The sequence below is a fragment of the Phoca vitulina genome, unplaced genomic scaffold (assembly GCF_004348235.1).
Source record: "Phoca vitulina isolate PV1807 unplaced genomic scaffold, GSC_HSeal_1.0 scaffold5, whole genome shotgun sequence".
NCBI lineage: Eukaryota > Metazoa > Chordata > Mammalia > Carnivora > Phocidae > Phoca > Phoca vitulina.
The window spans coordinates 1,119,808-1,143,640 of NW_022589708.1; the positions used below are offsets into that span (position 1 = coordinate 1,119,808).

The following is a 23,833-nucleotide window of genomic DNA, read 5'->3' on the forward strand; positions in this document are numbered from 1 at the left end:
CCATGCGAGCCCCCTCTGTGACCCCCCATGAGAGCCCCGTGACCCCCATGCGAGCCCCCCTCTGTGACCCAACGGCATTCACTCACAGCCGCGCGGGGCTCCCCAAGCCAGAGCACAGAAGGCCCGTGGACTCAAGTTGGGCCACCTGCACAGGCCGAGCCCCCCCAGCTAACCCAGGGTGCTGGGGCGAAAGCGTGACCTCAGACCGCTGAGCTCTGAAACACGGCATGGTCAGTGATGGAGCGGCATGCCCAGAAGGCCGTGCTCAGTCAGACAGGACGGGTGTCCACAGCCCGGAGCGTCCTGGTGACCCCTCACAAAGTTGTCTTCCAGTTCCTGAGACGGTCACCAGGTTCTCACGATGGCTGCCCCCTCCCCTGGACCGTGAGAGGGAAGGAAGTCCTTCCGTTAAATCCATCCAAGAACAAAGTACCCCAAATGCTGCCAGTGTGAAAACCTGCATTGGCCAAACCTTCCATCGCTCTACACACAGGAGCCCTCCACCTGCCCCACACATCGGAGCCCATCAGCCCCACCCAAGCCTTGCAGACCCGTAACCCACAGGCCGTCCTCGGGGACTTTCCACCATGGAGGCCCCCCAGTTCTGGAAGACCTCCAGGGGGACGGGACTCTCATAACCACGGGCTGCGACCACACACGGTACCTGGCTGGGCTGGGGCTGGGGTGCTCGCTTTGCCTTGTGGGATGGTCTTAGAATAAGAAACGTCCATTTGGTACATTTGGTGTTCACCCATTCCTGGTACAGAGCTCTTAAAACTCTTGGAATTTCCTAAATTTCAAGAGCGTAAAGGTGTCTTGAGTTATGTTAATTAGGGGATTTTGGAAAGGCGTGGGGCTGGGGCTTTCATCCCATCCCGGCCTCTGGGGAGAGGGTGCAGGCTTAGTCAGTCACCACAGGCCACTGACTTAATCAATCGTGCCCACACAAGGAAGCCTCCGTAAAACCCTAAAGCACTGGCTGGGAACTTCCAGGCTGGAGAAGAGCTGGAGAGCTGGGACAGAGGTAAGCTCAGGAGCATGAAAGCTCCAGGCCCCCTCCCCGCCCCGGGCCCCACACATCTCTTCCATCTGGCCGTTCCTGACTTGTGTGCTCCTATAATAGACTGGTGATCCAGTTCATAAGCTGTGAGCTGCTGTAGCAAAGGAATGGAACCCACGGTCAGGGGTGACACGTGAGGTGGGGAGGGGCCTTGTGGGACTGAGCCGCAGCCTGTGGGATCGGATGCTGGGTCGGGATAGGGCTGAGTTCTCCAATACCTGCTGGTCTGGAGAACTGCTTGCATGTGTGGAGGAGCCCCCACTGTCCCCCAGTGGAACTGGGTCCAGAACCTAACCTCCCGTGTGTCTCATCTACTTTGTTACCACAGCACTACTGACCAGCTCTACGTGGAGGGAAAATCACCCGCACTTTCTTTAGGGTCAGCAAAGGCCACTGAGCGCCTACTGTGTGCAGACTATCCCAGAAGCACCCAGGGCAACAGAGGCCCCTGTAGATGCGGTGGCTCACTCGAGCTGGTCACGAGGGGTTTACAAAGGGCATCGGGTGAGAAATGAAGGACCAAGATCGGCTGCAGCGAGGCGCTGGAGGGCCGTGGGCTGAACGCGGCTCAGGAGGCTGGTCCGTGCACGGGAATGAAGCCAGTGGAGGCTGGAAAGGACAGAGTAAGGAGCACCTTCAACATGGACGTCATCCCCTCTCCAGAAGCCTCCGCTCGCCCACCCCCGTCATTCTGGGCTCACCTTGACCACAGAGGGGCCACACGTATGGGAACGGTGTGATTCCTCCCACTGCCCGGCTGCCGTCCCCACCCAGCCCCCTGGGCCTGCTGGGGGCAGGGGCGACGGGTCCCCTGGGCTGAAGCAGGGGTGGAGTTCACATTATCCACCAGAAACTGCCCGGCCACCGCCAGGTAGGAAGGGGCACTGCCCCTCCCCCCAGGACTTGGGGGCTGGCCTGGAGCAGGGCAGTGGCAGATGCACGGGGCACAGATGGCCGCCCAAGGTGGCATGGGACAAAGGAAAGCAAATCCTTTGGAAACAAAGATTCAGATTCAGGCTCTGGCAGAATCCATGTGGTTTTTGTCCCGGGTCCTGGCACAGAGTTGCAGAAGCCCTACGAATTTCCTTCGAGGCAGGAGTGTCTTACCCCTTGTCCTCAGGTGACTCAGACGGCCCCTGGACAGATTCTAGGGAGGGGCTGACGACATGCTGGAAACCCACCCCGTCCCTCTGGGCGCAGAGGGCCGGTGTGAAGCTTGGGGAGTTTCCAGGTGGATGGACAGGTCAAGTGCTGGGAGGGCACGAGCCCAACCCTGAGAGGGCAGGCAGGAAGAAGACCCTCCTCCCAGCCCTCCCTACCCCGCCCGCCCTGGGGTTGCTTCCTTTTGGCTGGTGCTGGTTTTTTTGCTTTTTTGTTTGTTGTTTTTTTGGAAAGATTTTTTATTTATTTGAGAGAGAGAGAGAACAGCAAGAGCGGGGGGGGGGGGGGAGAGGGAGAAGCAGGCTCCCCATGAGCAGGGAGCCCGACACCGGACTCCATCCCAGAACCCTGGGATCATGACCCGAGCTGAAGGCAGACGCTTAACCGACTGCGACACCCAGGCGTCCCGAGTTGTGTTCTTTATAATCAAACTAGAATTGTTAAGGATTGCATTTTCAGGGGGTTCTGGGAGTTATTCTAGGAGATGAAGGCACCCCAAATTCAGAGCTGACATCTGTGGGGGAGCGGTCCTGAGGGGCTGGTGTGCGCGAAGCACGAGTACTGTGTCAGCTGGGAGCTGAGATTCAGGACCCGCTGGTGTCGGGGGCCTGCTGTCAGATCAGCCCCCACCAGGCAGGACCCCAGATGGAAGACCTGGCAGGTGCGGCCCATTCTCTGAGCCTCGTTTTCCTTATCCGAAAACCGCAGGCAGCTGGTGGCACATCGCCACTACATTAAATGATAGCCCACAAAATGCTCGGATGGCGTATGTGCCTGGGAATCCCTCGGAATCCCGGGGAGCCGCAGCGTCCAGGTGGTGGGCTGCCAGAGGCACCAGGCGCCCCCACTTCTGGGGGGCACGGGCTGGCTGGGGGCCGGAACTCAGGGGTATGCCGGTGGAGGCCGCCTGGGTATCTCCAACAACTCCAGATGCTGGGGTCCAACTGTTCCAGGACGTTTGGATTAAAGTGACTCCAGCCCCCTTCCTACATTGGGCGGACCTCAGCCTGGCCGCCCCTGGCCTCTCCCACCGGCCTCTGACTCCCGCGACCTGCCTCTCACGTGGACTCAGTCTTATGTGCACTCTAGGCAACACAACCTGGGGGTGTGGAGACGAGGCGCCTGGGAGGTGGCCCAGCTTTACACCCTCCCCTGGCCAGAGGCCCCCGCCCAGCTCTCCTCCTCCATCTTCATCGGCAAGTCCAAGAACACGGAAAACTGTTCTCATGTTTCTAGACAGTGACTGTGCACTGGCCCCGGGGGGCCGGCCCCCTCCCCTGCCCTGGTCACCAGGGAAGTCCCCCCAGTGTGTCCAAAACCCCAGGTGAGGACCCAGCTGTTGTCCTCAGCCCACAACCTCCTTTCCTGCTGTTTCCCCTCACGGCGCTTGTAAAGGTGTTCCTGGTGTCGAGGGGTGGGGTCTTAATCGGACCGAATGGACCGTATTAGTGACCGTGGCTGGCAGGGGTGCCTCAAGGGCCAGCAGGCGGGGACCCCAGGAGCGGCGTCCAGGGCACCTAGAGCTCAGCTCCACCAGACACAGGAGCAACTCCGTTCTGCTAAGAGTTGGTTCCTGGTAATAACAGCACAACGTTCTGAGCTGTGCAACTCAAATTAATGGTAAAGCTTTATTCTTTTTCCTGATTACAAAAGCAAAACATGATCTGCATAAAACTCTTAGCACAAGGCAGAAACACAAAGACAAAAATACCAACAACCCATAATCGTGACTTTTGGAGATAATCACTGGCTAACACTTTTGTGCATTTTTTCTAGATTTTTTTCTATGCATCTATTCACATGAATCTGGAGGCCTAATGCTCAAAGCGGGATCATGTTATACGTATCTGTGATATGCTTTTTCACCCAACAGAGCACAGACTTCTCTCCACATCAGTAGACCTCAGCCGACACCACTTCCCGCAAGGACCTCAGGGTATTCATTCCCCGGCACAAATGTTCGGTAACGTACTCAATCATTCTGTACGCGGAGACCTGAAGTGCCTTCAGGGCGACGGTACGCAAGCCTAAGGTCAGTGTGATCACCTCTGTGCTCCTGGACTGTGATTTCCTGGGGTTCCTTCCTACAGAGGGGACGGAAGGATTTATCCTGCATCAGGATACACTGTTTTAAGTAAATGGGATTATTCCCACAATGTGCAGGTTAACCAATCTGAGATTTTAACGGTGCTTTAAAACAAAGTAATAAACAGGAAAAGGACATAAGAAAACAATAAAAGGTGATCTTTGTGTATTTATTTGCTTTTTTATTACCTCTCTGAAACCGTTTACCGTTACAGCGCCTGAGGCGGATAATCCTAAAACGACCTGACTCTGCTTCAGAAGGACATGCCCGGGCCACATGGCCCCCAGGACTTGCCTAGAGGGTGGTCAGTGACGTTCAAGGATAGCACGCAACTCTCAGACAGGCTTAGGCTGTCCACACACTGTTTTCTGTTAAAACCCATGTCAAAGTGTTAAGCCTTACGGTCCCTTAAATACTCTTACCTTTAAGGCACCGTGCTCTTGACTGCTAGAGTCCTAACTCAAAACTCAGGGAACAGGGTCCCCCAACAAGCCCCTCAGAGGATGGTTATACGAACCTAAACAGAGGGTCAGTCGGGTCCCTAGCCAGGAGCCCTGACCCTCTGGCTCCCCCTCCCTAACATGCAGCACAGGCAGCAGGGGGGCAGGACCCCGCAGGCCACACCGCACCTCCAAATGGCCCTCGGAGACGCCTTCCCGGGTAGACTGTACGCAGAACATGCGCGACATCCTAAGGCTGCTAACTGGAAGCGGGGGTTTTTGGCCGGCTAACAAATCAAATTTTACGAGCACAAACAAAAGGCAAAATGAACATCGTTAGCTGAGATAAATTTGGAATTGTTAAAGCTTCAAAAAAAAAAGCCAGATGACTTTATAATTCACATAATTCACATTGCTTTTATGCCTTTTCCCAGGGGCAAAAGCAGTGAGTGCTTCCTACAGGAAAGGCAGAAATAAAGACTAGCAGAGGGGCGCTGGGGGGCTCACTCACTTGAGCGACCACTGATTTTGGCTCAGGTCATGATCTCAGGGTCCTGAGAGCCCCGGGGCTTCGGGCTCCGTGCTGGGCGTGCAGCCTGCTTGAGACTCTCCCTCTCCCTCCGCCCCTCCCCTGCACTCCCTCTCTCAAACAAGTCTTTAAAAAGGAAAAAAAAAGACTAGCGAGGACCCGCACACCCCGAACCGGGCAGGGACAGCCCCGTTCATAGCTCTCAGGACGTCATGCCAGCCACTCGGATGCATACATACATTTTTTAAATTTCATAAATAACATCACACAAGAGGTACTATTTTGTCCCCTCCCACCATTATTTAATGAATCCAGTATCATCAGATATGTAGGGAAACTAGTCAGGTTTGCCATTAGAAGCTGCAAGAGAAGCTGAAAGTGAATTAATAAATAAAACCTAAAACCTGTAAACTTAACAGCACTGTTTGCAAAATACAGCGACATCAAGGTCCTACAAGCCGACCAGAAGCACCAAAATCGGAAACATTCACCACACGAGCTCCAGGGGATATTTATTCTCAACCCAAGTATGTCTGGTTGCTAAAATGCTTCTTTCTACAACCCTGTTTTCCAAAGCATCCCGTGGGTCCACTTAGGGAAGCATGCAGTGGGGAGAGAGCATACCTCCCGGGGCTGCAACCACACATTCTAAGGTCAAAGTGCCCAAACAGGTTGGACCTGATTCAGAAGGAAATATGACGTTAACTTTGAACTGTTCACGCACCTACTTAACCAGCCTTTTATTACAGATAAATGAGACCATGTTTTGCATTTTACATTTTCTCCTGATTGTTCAGTTCTTTATGCCTGAAAAAAACTTCTCCAGGTGGAATCATCTCTGCTTGTGGTTCCCTCTCCTCATTCACATGGAATTCCCAGCAGAAAGGCCCCACTTCCTCATTCTCAGAATACGCCTGTCTCCCTGCCTAGGCCCGCAAGCCCCCACGAGGGTCAGCCAGTTCCCCCATGAGCCCAGAGCACAGAGGGCACAGCTGACCCGCCCCCACCATCCTCTGACCTGCTGCTGCTTCCTACCTTCCGGCCTCGCATAGCTTCCGGAAGCAGAAAGACCGAGGGTCTGGAGCATCAGCCGTCCACGGCAGGCCCGCCAACACCAGCAAACGGGCCTCCCCGACACACTGGACGGCCCACCGCTCAGTTCACTGACCTCCCCACTCGCCTCTGGCTGAGAAGCAGCCTCATCTCCACCCGAGGACCCAGTGCCAGCTTCCCAGCCCCTGCGGACCCTCTCAGACTCCCCAGCTGCACACCCGAATCTGTGGCTGTCCCCCGATGCAAAGCTGGTGGCTGTGTGGGGTCCATGAGGAAGGCAGGCGGCAGTGATTTCAAGGAGGTGCCAGGCCCCAGGATCAGCAGCAGCAGATTGGCCAGAGTAAAGACAGGGTAACTATCAGGGCCCGAGTGACAGCGAATCCACCCAGAGGAACTGGGCCGAGAGGTGACCTAAGGTTTGGGATTTGGGAATATCTGAAGCCAGAGGGCACTGAGGCCCCAACAGTGTGTGCTGCTTGAAGCAAGACTGCTGGGCCCGGGGTGTAGCCAGGCTTGGGGAGTAGCCAGACTCAGGGAGCAGCCAGGGCCCAGAGAGTAGCCAGGGCCCAGGGAGTAGCCAGAGCCTGGGGAGTAGCCAGGCTCTGGGAGCAGCCAGGCCCCAGGGAGTAGCCAGGCCTGGAGAGTAGCCAGGGCCCAGGGACTAGCCAGGCTCAGGGAGTAGCCAGGCTGAGGGAGTAGCCAGGGCCCGAGGAGTAGCCAGGCCCCGGGGAGTAGCCAGGTCCAGGGAGCAGCCAGGCCCAGGGAGCAGCCAGGGCCCAGGGAGTAGCCAGGCCTGGGGAGCAGCCAGGGCCCGGGGAGCAGCCAGGCCTGGGGAGCAGCCAGGGCCCAGGGAGTAGCCAGCCCTGGGGAGCAGCCAGGGCCCGGGGAGTAGCCAGGCTCGGGGAGCAGCCAGGCCTGGGGAGCAGCACTTGTTTGCTCTGCCAAGTAGTTTACTGCAGGGATACTGGGCAGCTCTCAGCATCTCCAGGAGGCTGGAGAACCAGACACATTAACAGAAATCAGAAACGGCCCCAAAGAACACTCAATGCAGCGCAGAACCCGTGGGGTTCCAGTGAACACCTGCAAAGCCGCCGTGTGTGCTGAAGGGGCGCAGACTGAGGCTGCATCTGGAGGGAATTCCAGAGAAAGGGAGATTCTCACAAAGTGAAGGAAGACCGGATGGGTCCGGCTGTGGCCCAGGCATGGAGGGGCCGAGCCAACGCCCTTCACAAAGCTGAAGACGCTCCTTCATGAATGGGAGACGGGGACTGGAAAAGGCAGGGACAGCAGGCCTGGGAGGGAAGGGGGGGAAGGGAACCCAGAGGACAGGGGTGCAGGGGGAGGGGGGTGACCCCCACCGGCACCTGCTTCCTCCCTGTCTTCACCAGCCCCAGGAGGAGGCTCTTCCTGACGGGGGACACCCAAACTGGTATCTGGTTTCATTCCATCCTTATCAACAGTTAGCTGTCAGCAGCAGATTAAATGGCCAGAAAGTGATCTTCCCACACAGTAAATGGGAACTTTCCATTCTGCCCGGGACAACTGGAACCCAAGAAGCCACAGCGCCAAACAAGAAGTAAACCCACGGAGATCTTCCAAAAGTCCGACATGACGACACCCAGGAATCCCACAGATCCGACCTGTGGGGGGTGAACGGTTTTTTATTTAAGTATGTTCAATAATATGAATTCTTGCACCCAGAAGAACCATGAAATTTTTAAAAGACTTCGTTTCACAAAAATTGACATAGTTTTGAAGCAGAATACCAACACAGATAGGCCTCTAACTACTACACACTCGCTGAAATTCAACTTACTTTGCTTTCGACTCATTAACCACACACGTCTCGTTCCAATGCCCAAACAAACACCAATCCTAGGTCTCTTCCAGCATGGAGTTCCAAGGGCGGCTGCAGGAAAACAACCCACTTCTGAGACAGTGAAGACGCCGCCCTGGTGGGTGTGCGCTGCAGGAAGGACATAAGGAAAGGCAGAAGTGCCGACGGATTTCTCTCCAGCCAGAGGGCAACGCGTCAGAAACAGGTTTTCAGCCTCAGCTGGACACTGGGCAGGTCCATGAAATGGGGCTCCGGGGAAAAGATGTGGGGTGTGTGACCGGCAGTGAATAGGAGAGCATTTCCCATGACAAGGAAAAGGCCACTGCTCTGGGCCTGTCCCTGCGTATTGCTCGCTCCCCACCGCACTCACGATTGGCCGAACTGTGGAGCCTACCTGAGTCTCCTAATTAAGGTTTCCGCGGTGGTGATGCAAGAGGGGAAAGAACCTGTCCTGGAGACAGGCCGGCCCCTCAACCCCCGTGTGAGACCGGGGGCTACACATCCTGCCTCCCTCTCACACCACCTAGACCCGGGAGGGCTGCAGGGAGCCAGCCCTCACGCCGATCCCCAGGTAAGCCCAAGCATGACGGAGCAGCTCACCCATCTCTGCGGGGAATAGGGGGGAGACTTAATTAGGCTGCTCTTTCCCTGTGGGGACACTGTGTTCTCCTGGGGAGCGACTGGCCAGGTTTTCTGGGAAGCAGAAACCAGCTGCAGGATTTTGGGAAGAGCGTAGCTCTAAGTGTGGGAAAGACAAATGGAGAAAGCACTTGGAAGCAAACACAAGAGACACGTGACCGCTCTCGTTTGGGTTCTTGACTCCCCAGCACCCATAGCGCCAGCGTTTCCACACTCCGGCATGCGTGCTGCCCCGCGCCGGGCTGGGGCGGGGAGCCTCAGGCGGGACGGAGCCCCTCCACATTCTTCTACCGCTCCCGCAGGTGGGGAGGCTCCCTCAGACACAGAGAATGCGGCCGGGCGGGACGGACGCAGGCACCTCCCTGTCTGCTCCCCTCAACCCAGAAGTTAAATCCGACTTCACACCTTGGGCACCCTCCCGCTTCTGGAGACACGGTTCTCTATAAACTCAAGTCTGGAACTCAGGAAGGCCAGGACTTCAAAACTGAAAGCAAAACCTGAACCCCAGGAGAGGCCGCGACGTTCGCCGAGTTTGGGGGGGGCTCTTCCTCGTCTTTGCTTCTATCTCATGGGCAGGGCTGAAATTCGGCCCAACTCACCATCCTGCCCTCTGAGTTTTCATTTTGAACAAGTAACTTAGGACACTCTCCCTACTTCAAGTCACTTTTTAAAGCACACAGTTTTACAGTGAATACTAAGCTATAACAAACAGGAAAAGGAAGCATCTCTGGTTTAGGAAGAATACGGAGAAGGTGAGGCTGCTGTGAGCCTGCCGTCCCCCCTGGCGCCTGGGGCAAGCCGTACCTGCAGCAGGCTAGAGGGCTGGGGTCGCCACCTGCCGCGGCCAGGGGGAAGGACAGGGGCGCCGGGAGGGAAGCACCGTTATCCCACGCTGTCCGTGTCTGTGCTCACCGGCCCAAGTGCTGGCACAGGGACTGGTCACCTGTCAGGGCCCTTCTTCCCCAAATACAAAATATGCCAAGCCCCTCCCCGATGTCACCTACACAAGTGACCTCTGACCCCAGCGCACCTGCCTTCAGGCCCCGGCACGGCCTCCTGGCTGCCCTCGGCCCGACCACTGCCCCTGCATCCACCATGGCCGATTCCGATTCACTACCAGGTTCGTGGAATGACAGGAGCGGGAGCGGCAGGGACCACGGGACAGCAGGGAGGAGCAGCAGCTCGCGTGACCTGTCCCGTCACAGTTGGTAAAACAGGGTTTGTTATCGCAGTATTTGCCAGATGATGGAACTGGTCTTCTTCCCCAACCATCCGGCCACCACCCGTGAGTGACCGGGCTTCACCTGCCTGCTACTGAACGTCTAACGTGTGGCGCTCCCACCCACAGAGAACGAACTCCAAGTGCCACGGGCCCAGGGAGGCCACACACGCCACCAGATGCGGGGCCTCGCCTCCACAGCCGGCATCCTGCCCCCCGGGGCTCCCTGGTGCCACGGCCAGAGCCACGCCACGGCGGCGCTCACTCATTTCCATCGTCCGCGAGCCCAGGGGGCTGCTGGGCGCTGGCAGGGGCCCCCCGAACTACAGACCGGCCCGAATCTGGAAGCAAACACAGGTCAGAGCCACACGGGCAACGCAAGGAGACCATCGCCAGGAGGCGCACCTGCTTGGAGCCCATTGACTTCTAGAGTTTACGTGGTCAGAGGCCCCTCCTGGCCTCTAAGATAGAATTCAGGATCGATTTGAGAAGCTGCCTTTCCAGAGGGGCCCAGGAGACCGGACACCTAACTTCCATGTCACATCCTCCATCCCGACAAAGAAACAGTCCCCAACACCTGGTCAAACGGTCACTGATGGCAGATTTCACCCCTGGCCCACCTCCCGGCCCTCACCTCAACCCAGATTCCCGGGGACGGGAGGGCAGAGGGCCAGGGAGCAGTCTGGGGGCCACGGTGACAGGTGCACCCGTGCAGAGCCCCCCGGCGGCGGCCCAGGGCCCTCCCCTGCCCCCTCGCGTATCTGAACCCTGACAGACAGCGGGCACCCTGGGGTCCCTCTTAGGGTCGGCTCTAGAGCCCGGCCCCCCGCCAGGCCCACCGGAAGAATAAAGCAAAGCGGAATCAAATATTCACGATCCTGAGTTCTGCACAGGTGGGAGAGAAGGCATTCCTGAGCTGCAGGGACTGTGGCAGGGTGGGGACAGGTCAGCTCCGTGCTGCACGCCAGCCCCTCAGGGCACAGACCACACCCCAATGAGGAACGCAAGACGCCCTCCGTCAGACTAAGGACCGCTCTGAAGACCCAAGGGTAATAAATTGATAAAAACCAATGTCAACCCATTTTTTTAAGGAAGTGTGAGGGTGCAAAGGCCATTAATTCTCTCTTTATGTTTACTTCCTACTTTTCTATCAACTCTGACGATCACCTGCCAAATAGGGCGTCCGGCCAACTCACCACACAGCGTGGTTTTTAATGAGACAAACTACAGTATAATTACTCTGTTTTACAGCTAAGTTTCTTGTTAATAAATCAGGTACTAAGAAGAGGGACCTAACCAAGCTACTCTCTAAAAAGAAACAGAACAATCTATGAAATCAAAAAATTACTTCAATTTAAGATCAAAAAAATCTCCTATCACCTTTGGTAGAAAGAACAGGATGTCACTTCTCGCAGAATCAACCATTTTTCATTTTTCATTTCACATTTGAGAAGACATTCGCAAATGTACTTTTGGATTTAACTAATCTACTTCTTAAATTTGTTAGATAGTGAAAGAACATAATGTTATAGATTAGCTGAAAATGGACAACGTGTTCAAACCAGTCAGTCAGCAGAATGGAGCTTCTGGAAGAAAATGTCCATAAAATGCTTTAACCCCTACTTCTCACAAATGCACACAGGAAACCGCATGTGACTCAACACCACTAAGCAAGTCTGTGCTGATGAGCTGCGTGTGGTGGGCGTGCTGCGTGGAGACCTGACTTCCAGGAAATTCTGTCTCCCGAAGGGTCCCTTCCCTACGTCCCCAGGCACAGAGTGAGCAACCCAGCCCTCAAATGAATGCACTCGTCCAGAGTACCCAACGGCTCGTAAAAGTCACCACCCGGATTATTTAGAAGAAAAAATAAGCTCCTACCTGGGTGCATTTTCCATTAAAATTTAATTAGTGCTTAAGTTTCAATAAGGTTCTTCGTAACCCTGCTGAGGTCTTTTTCGTTGATTTAAAAAATGTGTTTCCAAAATAGCAAGGGAGACAATATCACACATACAACAAACTAACTAAAATTGCCCATACCTCGGCAATTGCCCTAAACTCTGTTTAGGATGACGCAAAGGCTCTGGAGATGGATGGCGGCTGCACAGTGTGACTGTGCTGAACGCCACCGAATTATACACTTAAAAGGGGTGAAAGTGGTAAATTTCATGTTATGTATGTCTTACCACAATGAAAGACACTGCCCATAAACCAACCTACTGCCTATCTGTTCAATAAATCGATACTCCTAACTTACCTATTATGTAACGTGTTCCTCATTTTGCCACATGATTTTCAGAAAAACTTAAAACTTCATCAAAAGCAACACACACAACGTAGTCTGTGTTTCAGGCCATGAACTCAGCAGCGGCGCGTGCTCCTGTCGAGGAGGTGAGCCGGCCGTGCTCGGGCTGGCCGCCATCCACCTCGGCCGCCCAGCCTCGGCCTCACCCGCCCGCGGAGGCCGCCCGACCTTCTCCACAGCGTCCCGTCCCGATCCTCCTGCCGGGGGTTCATGTTCCTTGGCAGCCCCCCCTGGCACCCCGCACGCCATGTGCTTATTTACTGTCAGTCACCTGCCACGAACACGCAGCCTCCAGGACTGCTCCCCACTAAAGCCCCCATGCATACAGCAGGTGCCCAATAAATATGTGATGAACATCCCATGATGAGCACCTAGTATGTGCTAAGTACACCACAAACTTTTCTTTATAAGAATCATAATGGGTTGCCCCCCACAAATCCTCCAGTGCCGTGCTTACTCCCATTTGATGTCAGAGAAAAGGCGAATGAGCGAAGGGACACGAGGAAGGAGGACGAGAGAGGCCGGCCACACGACCACCGTGTGGCCTTCCTCACACACACGCCGCTCCCGGGTTCACGCCAACGCTGAACCTTACTGCGCAAAGAGGCGTGTGCGGCACACGGTTTTCTCATCTTTTCATGGCTCATCTACGTTTATCCAAATCAAAACGACTTCCACACATTTCTAAAGTGAAAAGGTCACTGAAATTACCCCATATGTGAACAGTTATCTGTCACTTTCAGGCGTTTTGTAAGAGTAGCTCTGACCCTACCGATGATCCTCCCATAGTTTTATTCCATGTAATAATTTTAAATTAATTCCATGCTTTTAAAACTTGGGTTTCAGTGGGCAAATTTCTGAGATCTTCTTGAAAAATCACACAAAAATCTAGATGACATCCATGGGGTGCCTGGGTGGCTCAGTTGTTAAGCGTCTGCCTTCGGTTCAAGTCATGATCCCGGTGTCCTGGGATCGAGCCCCACATCGGGCTCCCTACTCCGCGGAAGCCTGCTTCTCCCTCTCCCACTCCCCCTGCTTGTGTTCCCTCTCTCGCTGTGTCTCTCTCTGTCAAATTAATAAATAAAATCTTTAAAAAAAAAAAATCTAGATGACATCCTAATGGCAGAACCTCACTGTCCCTAATCCTCAGCTGAAAATAGGCTGGAGGAAATCCTCTTTTCTCTGAAGGAGGGAGATTATGTAACCCCGCGTGAGGTGCCGGCAGGCCCATCCAGGAGGCAGGAGGGCGGTCAGGCCGCCGGATCTCGGAGCGGGTACGCGGGAGGGATCGGCCCCCACGCCAACCTCAGACTCGCGTTTCCCAGAACGTGAACTCGAGAGCCTCAGATCCCCTGTGCACAGAGAGGCTGGAAGAGTCCTCCGGGCACCCAGCTTCAAACGGCGTCGCAGACGTGCAGTTTCTCTTAACGCTGGGGCCGCGCGGCCTGTGCCGTCAGCAAAGCCACCCTCACTCCTGATAGAAGAGGAAGAGTGCTTTAGGGTCCTTTCTGCTCTGGGAACCACGTAAGCAAACGCCGGATGAAGGATAACCGGGCTGGGACTGTAAGGTACCTGCCACAGAAGGAGATGGCAGCGGGGTCGGGGACTCGGCCGCCTGGAGCGCCGGCGAGGACGCAGGTGTGTGCGCCCCCGAGTGCGGACCGGGCACGTGCGGGTTGTGTTCGTGCAGGCGTGAGCACACGCCCCTACCACGCGAGCTAGAAAGTCAGGCTCCGTGTCCTACGCTCACTTTCCACACCGCCAAAGGTACGGTGTCGTGCTGTCCAGAGGCCGAGAGAAGGCGCCGAAACGCCATTCCATTTACCAGAGGCACCGGATCATGACGCACCAGCCCGAGCAGACACGTCCAATCCAGTTATGTGCCGAAAACCCTGACATCTGCCCGTCCACGAGCCAGACGCTGTGTATTTGGATTATGATACAAACCCAAAACAGTACCTCGTAGCCTTGTCTTAATACGAGCCGCCACGCTCCCGCCAGGCTCCCGCAGCAGCGGCAGAAAGAAACACACAAATACCACAGCTCGGGTCTAATCAAGTGATGGAGATCGGGGTCTATTATACCTGCTAACAGCCCAGCTGCCGACATCTGTTCCACAATTTAAAAGAAATAACCCATTCCCACTAAATATTTATTTTTATCTTTCCAGATTTTATGGAATATTCATTTCTGTATTTTTTTTAAAGAGGGTTTTTATTTTTTTATTTTTATTTATTTATTTATTTGAGAGAGAGAATGAGAGAGAGAGAGAGAGGACGAGAGGGGGGAGGGTCAGAGGGAGAAGCAGACTCCCCGCGGAGCAGGGAGCCCGATGCGGGACTCAATCCCGGGACTCCAGGATCATGACCTGAGCCAAAGGCAGCTGCTCAACTGACTGATTCACCCAGGCGCCCACATTTCTGTATTTCTGATAGAACAGTAAGCAAACTTCATGTGCCTTTTCAAGGTCCTCTCTCTGATACTCCCATCTGTTTGAGTATTTACAACCTGAACAGGGCCGGCTTTCACAGCGTGCCGTCATGGACTGAACAGCGTCTCTCCCAAACTCATAAACTCAAGCCGTAACCGCCAGCATGATGGTTATTTGGACACAGGGATCACCTGCCTTCTCTCCGCGCCCCCAACCCCGTCCCCCAGCACACGAGCGACGGCCACGTGAGGCCATGTGAGGCCACGGCGGGAAGGTGGCCGTTCACAGGCCAGGAAGAGGCTCTCACCAGAAGCCGAATGTGCTGGCTCCTTGATCTCGGATTGTCCGTTGTGTAAGCCGCCCGGCCTGGGGTGTTTGTTACTGCGGCCAGAGCTGACTGAGACATACTTATGCAGTACCCGTCTCCCGTGGTGTCTTAAACGCTAGCACATACGTCAACACCTAAGTTCACGGACTCTGTAACGGGCACCTGAGAGAAGAGGAAACGATACGTCAACCCTTCGTGAGAACGATTCCTCCCGTGCCACCGTCCGAGCATCTACTGCCTTGGTAACCAAGCCGTGCGTTAGGATCAGCCTTCCAGAAACCTGCTGGCTGCTAACCTCACTAGGAAGACGCAGGGAAAAAGGCGCAGAAGGAGGAAGAAGTCCACTGAAAAAAAAGAAGGTAAATGGTGCAAACTCGACACACAGCACGAGGTCTTGGGGGAGGCTCTGCAGCCCGCACCTGCAGCCCACTCGCTCCCTCCCTGCACACCCGCGCTGACGTGGGAGCACGAGGAGCCCCCGGGTAAGTGCACCAGCGAAGAACAGCCTGGAATGGTGTCGGCTCCCTCTTACACGAAGAATCTTGCATCTTGCCAGGCACACGGTGCTCCTTAATATTGGCTTGATAATCATGAGCCATGCCAACAGCCTCCCACCGACCCCCATCCTCCAGGGACGGCTCAGGCGGGGTCCTGAAACATGACGGGTTCCAAAAGCAGGTGCCACTGGAAGGAAAAGGTGCCTTCAACCTGAGCACGATGCAGGGGCTGCAGAGGGCATGTCGGGATGAGACCTTTTGGCTCTGCTCCATCTCCCAGGGGTGGGAAAGCGGTGGGGAATGGAACTCCGGGGCAAATGGGAACTGCTGACCACCTGGCTTTACACCAGATGCTACCCAGGCCCTTCCTCCCCTGGCTCCATAATTCTCCCTGCCCCCCAGCGCCAGGCACACTGGGTACGCCTTCCCGCGTTCCAGAACATCCTATCTCTGAATCAAAGTATGCAGGGCTTTCCTATCAAATACCAAACACGACCAAAATACCATCCGGGTCCTAATTCTTTATCATGCTAACGATGAGCACAGCTATGTTTACACACATCACCCACAAAATTTAGTGTCTCTGTGCTTCCTGAACACCGAAGTGCAGGGCGCACGGTAACGACGCAAGGCGGGACCAGGGAGGGGTCGAAGCAGGTCATGGGCACAAACTCATCTCTAGACAGCATGTCAGGGCGCCCAGCACGTTCTTAGTCTCGAGCTCACCCTAGTTCATAGACTTGTGCCCCCACATCTTCCTGCAAAGGGCACAGCTTGCCCCGCAGTCTTCCCAAATCGCATCTTGCAGGGGAAAAGCAAGGTCCAAGCAGGTGCCCCTGGGGGTAAATTCACCAACAAAATAAAAGAGGTCCAGGTATTTCCATGAAGCGATCTCCCTGGTGAAGTGTGAGTGGAGAGGGACGCTCCTCACTGTTATTCCAGCAACCGGGCCAACAGCTCAGGATCACCCTTCACAGGATGCAGATGCAGGGGATGGGATCCCTTCCTGCGCAGAACGGACAGAGCGCACCTTCCCAGACTTGTTGGGAATGTTCCTTCCTTCTGTGCAAGGGCAGCAAGGCTGTCACCCCTGCTTCAGGGAGGAGCCGGCCCACCGTCCTGTCTGCCTCTCTGTCTCTCTCCCTGTCTCTCTGGCTCTATCTCTCTGTCTCTGTCTCCCTCTGTCTTTCTGTCTGTCTCTCCCCCTCTGTGTCTGTCTCTCTTTCTGTCTCTGTCTCTCTCCCTCTGCCTCTCTCTGTCCCTCTGTCTCTTTCTCTGTTTCTCTCTGTCTCTCCCTCTGTTTCTCTCTGTCTCTCCCTGTCTCTGTCTCTCTGTCTCCCTCCGTCTCTCTCTTGGCAGCCCTGCTCGCTACTCCCGTCCAGGGACAGGGGCAGAGGGTGGGGGACAAGCAGACGAGGGGCAGAGATGCCCCCTCTGTCAGGCTACACCTTCTTCCCATCCCTGGGAATGCACAATTACTGGTCTTTGGCCAAAGAGTCTTTTTCACAAGTAAGAAACCTTCTCTTGAAATTCCTGTCTTGTCTTCCAAACCAGGGAAAGGATCTTATTTTCATTACCTTTCTGAGCCGGGAAAACTTTCCTACCCCTTCTGACAAGCGCGGAGCTGTTATTCACAGGAAATGAGCTTCTTCCCATTGCCCTTACAGAACTACTGGAAAGGCGAGCGCTGACAAAGCTGCCCCCAGGGCCACACGCTGGGGTCTGGCCTCAGCCCAGGTGACAAAGGGAGAAGTTGAGGGAGGAAACCGAAAATCCCCGCTGACTCTCAGCCTCCCGTGCTGGGTCCCCTCCTGGCCCGCACAGCGGCGTGGGTGCAGCTCGTCGCCCAGGGGCGGGAGGCCTCCCTCCAGGGTCTAAACCAGGGTGTCCTGCGCTCCCGGGGACCAGGCGGGGGCTGTGAGTGAGGCAGGCACCTCCGGGGGGACAGCAGAAGTCAGGGAACCTGAGAAACAGCAGGACCGCGGGAAAGGCCAGGTGTTCCACCAAGCCGGCACACTCCTGGGGGGTGACAGTGGGCAGCCCTGGCCAGGGCTTGCTCACCACAGCTGTGGTCGGGGGGAGCAATCCCGTGAGGGTGGGCCAGATCATGCCATCGCTGAAAAAGTGTGTAAATGTGGACTTTGATGTGCATTCACACGTTTTTGAAGCCACCGAGTAGGGAAACTTCTTGTGTCCTCGGACAAGGGTTTGCAACCTTAACTGGAATAGGCACTCCTTTAAGAATCTAACAAAAATTGGGAAACCCAATTATTTTGCCCAGAAAACAGAAAGTGTTTTTGCTGTTTGAAGGGAGCTGGGCCCCACCAGGGAGCAGTTAAGAGCTGGTCTCCATCCAGCTCCCGGAGCAGCACTGTGGCAGATCCCTCCTCCCAGGCCACGCGGTCCAGACAACAGAGGCAAGAAGGGGATGCGGACCCAGGGACCCACTCACCCCAGGACCTGCCGCGATCCACAGGGGGCGCTGTACCGGGACCCAGGGAGACGCTTCACGCGGAAGCCACCAAGCCAGTTGGGCCGACCCACCAGGGGCGTGGGGACCACGGGCCGTGGCCCTGAGGACCCAACGTTCCGCACTGTGGTGCGGACTGCGAGAAGGGGTGGCCCAGATGCCTGCCCACTCCCACGTTTATGATGCTGGGAAATGTATCAAGGAAAGAGAATCCAAAAGTTCGAAGTCACATTAGACATGTTTTAAGAGACTGTCATTAATCACTCAAGGTCCCTGGAAGCACAATGAAACTTCCTCCAGAAGTGTCCGGCGGCGGCCTCCGCACACACGTCTCAGCAGTCCTGACACGAGAAGGAATCAGTCAGGCAGCAGATGTTTCTGGAGGGACGACCCTGCGCCAGAAACTGGTCCAGATGTGTGGCGGGGCAGCCGAGGGGCAGGGAGAGATGTGGGGTCCACGGACATGGACGGGGCGCCTGGGGGTCCTCCAGCACGGAGCCCGGGGGGTGGAGGGGGACCCGAGAAGGGCCAGCGGCAGGCGGGAAGGCCACAGGGCTGCCGTGCGCCTCTCTGCCTGGGACACAGCCCAGTCCCCCAGCTCTGCCCTCGTGTCTACTCCTGTGCTTGGCTTTCTGCCTGCCGCACCCCCGTCTGAAGGTAGCGCCCCAGGGACCGGGCTTAGGTGTGCTCGGCCGGGAGAGGAATCGGGACGCACACAGGGCGCTCGCCAGTGTGTGCTGGGAGGCTCTGAAGGACACCGAGGGCCTCCAGGGTGATGGAAACGGCGATGAGCCCACGGGAGTATGAGGAGGCAGGAGGAAAGCAGGACACGTCAGCACAATAGTGAAGGCAACGGAGAAGTGGGGGCAGGAGAAGTCTGCGTTTAAGAACAGGCAATCTGAAGGGTTGGCCACTCCGTGGGGGCTAAGGAGGGACCCAGATGGTCCAGGAGAAAGAAGGAGACGCGGGGTCCCAAACCAGAGGGAGACGAGAGCAGACCAGGCAGGGCTGGTGGGCTGCCTGGAAGAGGGGACGCCCTGTCTGGTGACCACGTTCCCTCCATGAAGCACCAGGCAAGGTCTCGACACTCCACGTGAAGCGGAGGTCTGAAGGTCTGAGAAGCGCAGGGCTGCACACAGCCATGGGACGTCCACGATCCCAGAGGGACACACGAACTCTGTGCAGGGAGGCACATCACCTCGTCCCACACGGGACACCGGGGAACCGGGGATGTCAGCCAGTGTGCCCACGGCTCACGGGGGGGGGGGGGGGGGGCGGCTGGAACTTCTGGCCTCCATGATCCACTGTTGTGTTTCTCTCAGATAGCGGCATACACGCGAAAGCAACAGCAATCCTCATTCAATCCTGCTGAATTTCTAATGCTGTAAAAATTGCCTTCCATTGATCTTCGCTGCAAATAAAATAGCATTTTTGCCAAATTTAACTTGGTTAGAAAAGCATTTATAAGTCTGGGACTTAGGGATCCAACCATCTTTTATCAACCCTGTTTCTGTTCGAACATATGGTTGGAGCACCGAGGAACAATTTGTATTTAGGTTTGTAAACGCAGGACTTCCTGTGTAGTTAAATGGTGAAGCATGTTTGTCGACGGGGCCAACGCAATTCTGACCAACTGTAAACGGAGACAGTGTTCTCATCCCTAGAAATGTAACTGACTAGCAAAACCCATAATATAAACTCCTTCTCCGCACTGTGATTAAATTTACCCTGTGGCTCAGAATAAAAGCATCTCAGGATCACTTGCTCCTAACGTGCAGAGGTTCTACGGGGTTTGTGGGAACAGTGCAGAGAGTTCACCGAGGGCTGGAACATAAAAGGTTAAATTAGAGACCAGGCAGATTGCTTTCAAATGTGCGGCTGACCCCGGGCAGCCCCCGAGGACCGGCGTGGGGCTGGCCGGCTCACGTAAACACTTCACAAGGCCAGGCGCTGGGCCGCGCTCAGGCCAGGCTCACCGTCTTCAAGGACCGGCAAGCCTCGGCGGTAAAAGCCATCTCACGCGGGATGAGGAGAGGAACTCCAAGTCCTGCAGCATTTTAAGTTGTTCAACAGAGACTGGAACAACTGAGTCGAACGAATGTCTGCCCTCTAGAACAGGCCGCCTCTCCGGTGAGCGTGGACAGTGGTCTGCATGGACATGGAGGAACAGAAGCAGACACAGAGATGGCTGGACTTTCTAGAAGGTTTACAGCACTCAAATATAGTCGTGCTTAAAGTTCTCCGGGGACCCAAAACATTTACTTTTCCTTTACAGAGAGAGCCCTACTGAAGCAGCTTGTTCCAGAACCAGGATGCACCGTCAGCAAGGAAAGCCTGCACATTTTTCCCAAGTTTACTGTCTGAAAACCTAAGAAAGATCCTAGAAAGCAAACAGGGCGAGAAACAAGTGGAGACGGACGGGCAGCCTGGCAGAGCTGGGGTCGGACGCCCAGGCCGAGCGACCGGAAACAAATCCCAGCCCCAGAACAAGACGAAGCTCAGACCCACAGAACTGCCAAGCCGAGTCTCCCAAACGCGGAGCCCGGAAGGGAAGGAGGTGCAGGCATCCTGCGGCGCGGTTATCCTGGCCTGGGATGCTCACGCACGAGCACATGTATGGCCAGGGGCGGCTTGTGGCCTGTGTGCCTGGCGCCCGGGCCCACCGCCCTGGGACTGAATCGTGCTAACGGCCTGCGTGACAAATGTACCGAGTGTGCCCCGAGAGCCCGCACGCTCCGAGCTCCCACCCGTGTCCCTCACGCGAGCCTCTCCCGGCCCGTGAGACGGCGCCCGGCTAGTCTCCGATGGGAGCGCGGAGGCCGGGCCTGCCCAAGGTTAGCGGCCTAACCCGGGGGCGGGCCAGGTTCACCACAGGCAGGCGCCTACAGACCCTGCCGGGACCACGAGGCTGCCCGGGCTTCTCCCAGAACTGAAACCCTGAGCCCAGGCTTCCCGCCTCACATCTGTAAGGGAAGAACTCAAACTCTCCATCCCCTTCGTTAAATACAAAAATTTGTACATAGGCCCAACTACCTCCTGATACATGAACCACATTGCGGTACACAACACCGTGCTGTCTATATCCAGGTCACCTCCACACGCTTCCGTCCATCCACACCACCAGGGACGCGGCTGCCGTCTACACAGCGGGACCCGGACGTATTTCCCCCGTTCATTCTCCTGTTCCCTCTCTGTCTCTCTCTCCCCGGACGTATTTCCCCCGTTCATTCTCCTGTTCCCTCTCTCTCTCTCTCTCTCCCCGGACATATTTCCCCCGTTCATTCTCCTGTTCCCTCTCTCTCTCTCTCTCTCTCCCCGGACGTATTTCCCCCCTTCATTCTCCTGTTCCCTCTCTCTCTCTCTCTCTCTCTCTCTGGAGTTCGCCAGAATAAAATATCTGTAGTAATGTTTTCAAGGACTTCTTTACCTCCTGGCAACCCTCGCGCCTCAGAAGGAGCTGAAAAGTTTTCTCTGTCCTGGAAATTCGACCGGGTGAACACAGGAAGAGAACAGGGTGTAAGCTTTTATTTGTTCTTATAAAATAAGTCACATAAGGAAACCACACGGACATAAGTACTCAATCCCAGGCTCTGCCTCTTCTTCGAGCAAAATGAAATATAATTTGGTCCTACATAATGACTGATCCTGACAGATCCTGACTGTTCCTGGAAAAACTCAAATTAGTTCAATAGCATAAACAAGAGCCTAGTATCACATAAATGGATGGTCTTGTACGTGAATACGCTGAAGCAGCCAAATGATCAGACTGAAAAAAAAAAAAAAGACATAGAATGGAAAAACAGAAATAACAGTATCCCATAACCTGTGTTCTAGGGACGTTAGCAAACAATGCACACGCCTAGAAAGTTCATTAAGCAAGAGCTACCCCTTAGGTTTGAGAGAAAATGTCATTTCATAAGCCTAACAACATAAGAGGGAATTTTAACACGTCAACTACAAGAAATTTATATAAACTGATAGGACATAAAACAGCTGAGGGCCTAGAGGAAAGGCCCCCCTCCCAGGATGAAGGGTCAGGAACGGAGGGGGGGGGCAGATCCAGTGGCAGGGCCCCCGGGTCGGAGGAGACCATCCACCGGCTCTCCTGGAGGCAGACTGATGGTCCCCCTCACACGCAACCCTCCCTTTTATCACAAAGTGTTAGAGTTGGAAGGGGATGAAAATGAACTGGAAGACTGTGAGCACACTTTAAATAACACTAGCTCCACGCTTGTTCTGCTTTCCCTTTGGGGAAACAGAGGCAGGAACATAACTGGCCGAGGGACAGCCGGGAAGAGCGTCCTTGCCCGACAAAGCACTTCTCTTACCTATGGTCCCTGTGGCTGGGCTTTCTAGAACTTACCACGGCGGAGAAACAAAGGTGTCACCTGATATTTACCACTCACTCCACAGTATGGACTTCGGGGGAAATCACATGAGCTCTCCTCCGCTAAGCCCCGCCCCACGCTTCTCCCCACCGCAAGGTCAGGGGCCTGCCCTGCCCCGGCGAACAGGTACCTGGGTCAGGTGGGCACAGTCCCCCTGCCTCGAGCCTTCCGCGAGTGAATCCACTCAGGGTGAGTGATTTGCGGTCCCATCGATGAAGACACACACTGATCCCGGCCAGGGTCTCCTCAAAAAAAGCTCATGAAGAGGAAAGTCTGCCCAAGGCAATTCCTATGCCGTAAAAGCCCAAAGTTCCCATAACGACCCTTCGATGCCCAGTGCGAGCGACTTCCCACCCTGTGCCCGACCGCGGACGGGGTCGGCCGCCGGGAACAAGGCGCCTTTTGTGGACGGTGGCAGGAAACACCACCCTCCGGACCGCGCTCCTTCTCTTCCGCGCACACCCCCTCCACACGGGTGCCAGGGAGCACGGCCGCGCGCAGTGCGCCCTGCCCTGATGTCCGGCCTCTCCTGACCGCCCCACCGTCAGCAGCGAGCGCGGACTCCGAGGAAGCCCACAACACCCGGCCTCTGATCTCATTGGTTACTTTCAGGGACAAGAGACGCCAAACTTCACTTCTGGATCCCCCAGCGGTGTCACAGATAAGAACAACCCAAGTCTCTGCCTTTCCCGCAGAAGTGTGACGCTCCCCCCTCGGAATCCGGACGCCACCTCCCTCCCCAGCCCCGGGCCGCGCGCGGAGCTAAGGATGGTGCCCGCCGGGCAGCCCCGTCCCCACGGGACAACAGGAGCGCGCGGCTGCGGGGCGGAGCAGGTGGACGGACGCCCGGGCCCGGCCGTCGCAAGCCCGAGGTGCGCACCCGGCGAGCCTCCCCGGCGCCCCGCCCGCGCCCCGAGCTGCGGGAGCCCGCCGGGACCCCGGCCCCCGGCCGCAGCGGGGTGGGCGCTGCGCACGGCGGCCTCCGCTCCCCAGGGCCCCCCGGCCGCGGGCGGTACTCACGTATCTGTGCACGAGCGTCCGCACCAGGCTGCAGTCCATGGCTCCTCCGGCCGCGCCCGCCCGCGCTCAGCGCCCCCGCGCCCGGCTCGGCGCGCCCATGGGCCCGGGCCCGAGTGCGGCCGCGCGCCCCCGACCCGGTCACGGCCTGGGCGCGCCGGGCGGTGCGGGGGGCGGCCGCGGCCCCTCCGCGCTCATGCCCGGCCCGGCCCGCGGCCGCTCGGCTGGGGTGGCCGCTCGGGGCCCCGACTGCTGGCGGGGGTGCGGGCTGGGAGCGTGGAGGCGCGGACGATGTGCTCTGCTGCTCCGCTCGCCTCTCCTCTGCTCTCCTCCGCGCTCGGCTCCTCCTCTCCTCTGCTCGGCTCCGCTCTACTCC

The 23,833-nt window shown here is 56.2% G+C and overlaps 1 protein-coding gene across 7 annotated transcripts in view; it reads right to left on the minus strand.

Moving 5' to 3' along the window:
• Positions 1 to 23,542, minus strand: part of ATP11A (ATPase phospholipid transporting 11A) — a 121,257-nt gene extending 97,715 nt beyond the window's left edge. For all 7 annotated transcript variants that reach the window (XM_032402591.1, XM_032402596.1, XM_032402589.1 and 4 more), the window contains exon 1: positions 23,461 to 23,542. In XM_032402591.1, the coding sequence (XP_032258482.1) occupies positions 23,461 to 23,499 (39 nt within the window). In that variant the 5' untranslated portion in view covers positions 23,500 to 23,542. The remainder of the gene's footprint in view (positions 1 to 23,460) is intronic.
• Between the last annotated feature and the right edge of the window lie 291 nt (positions 23,543 to 23,833).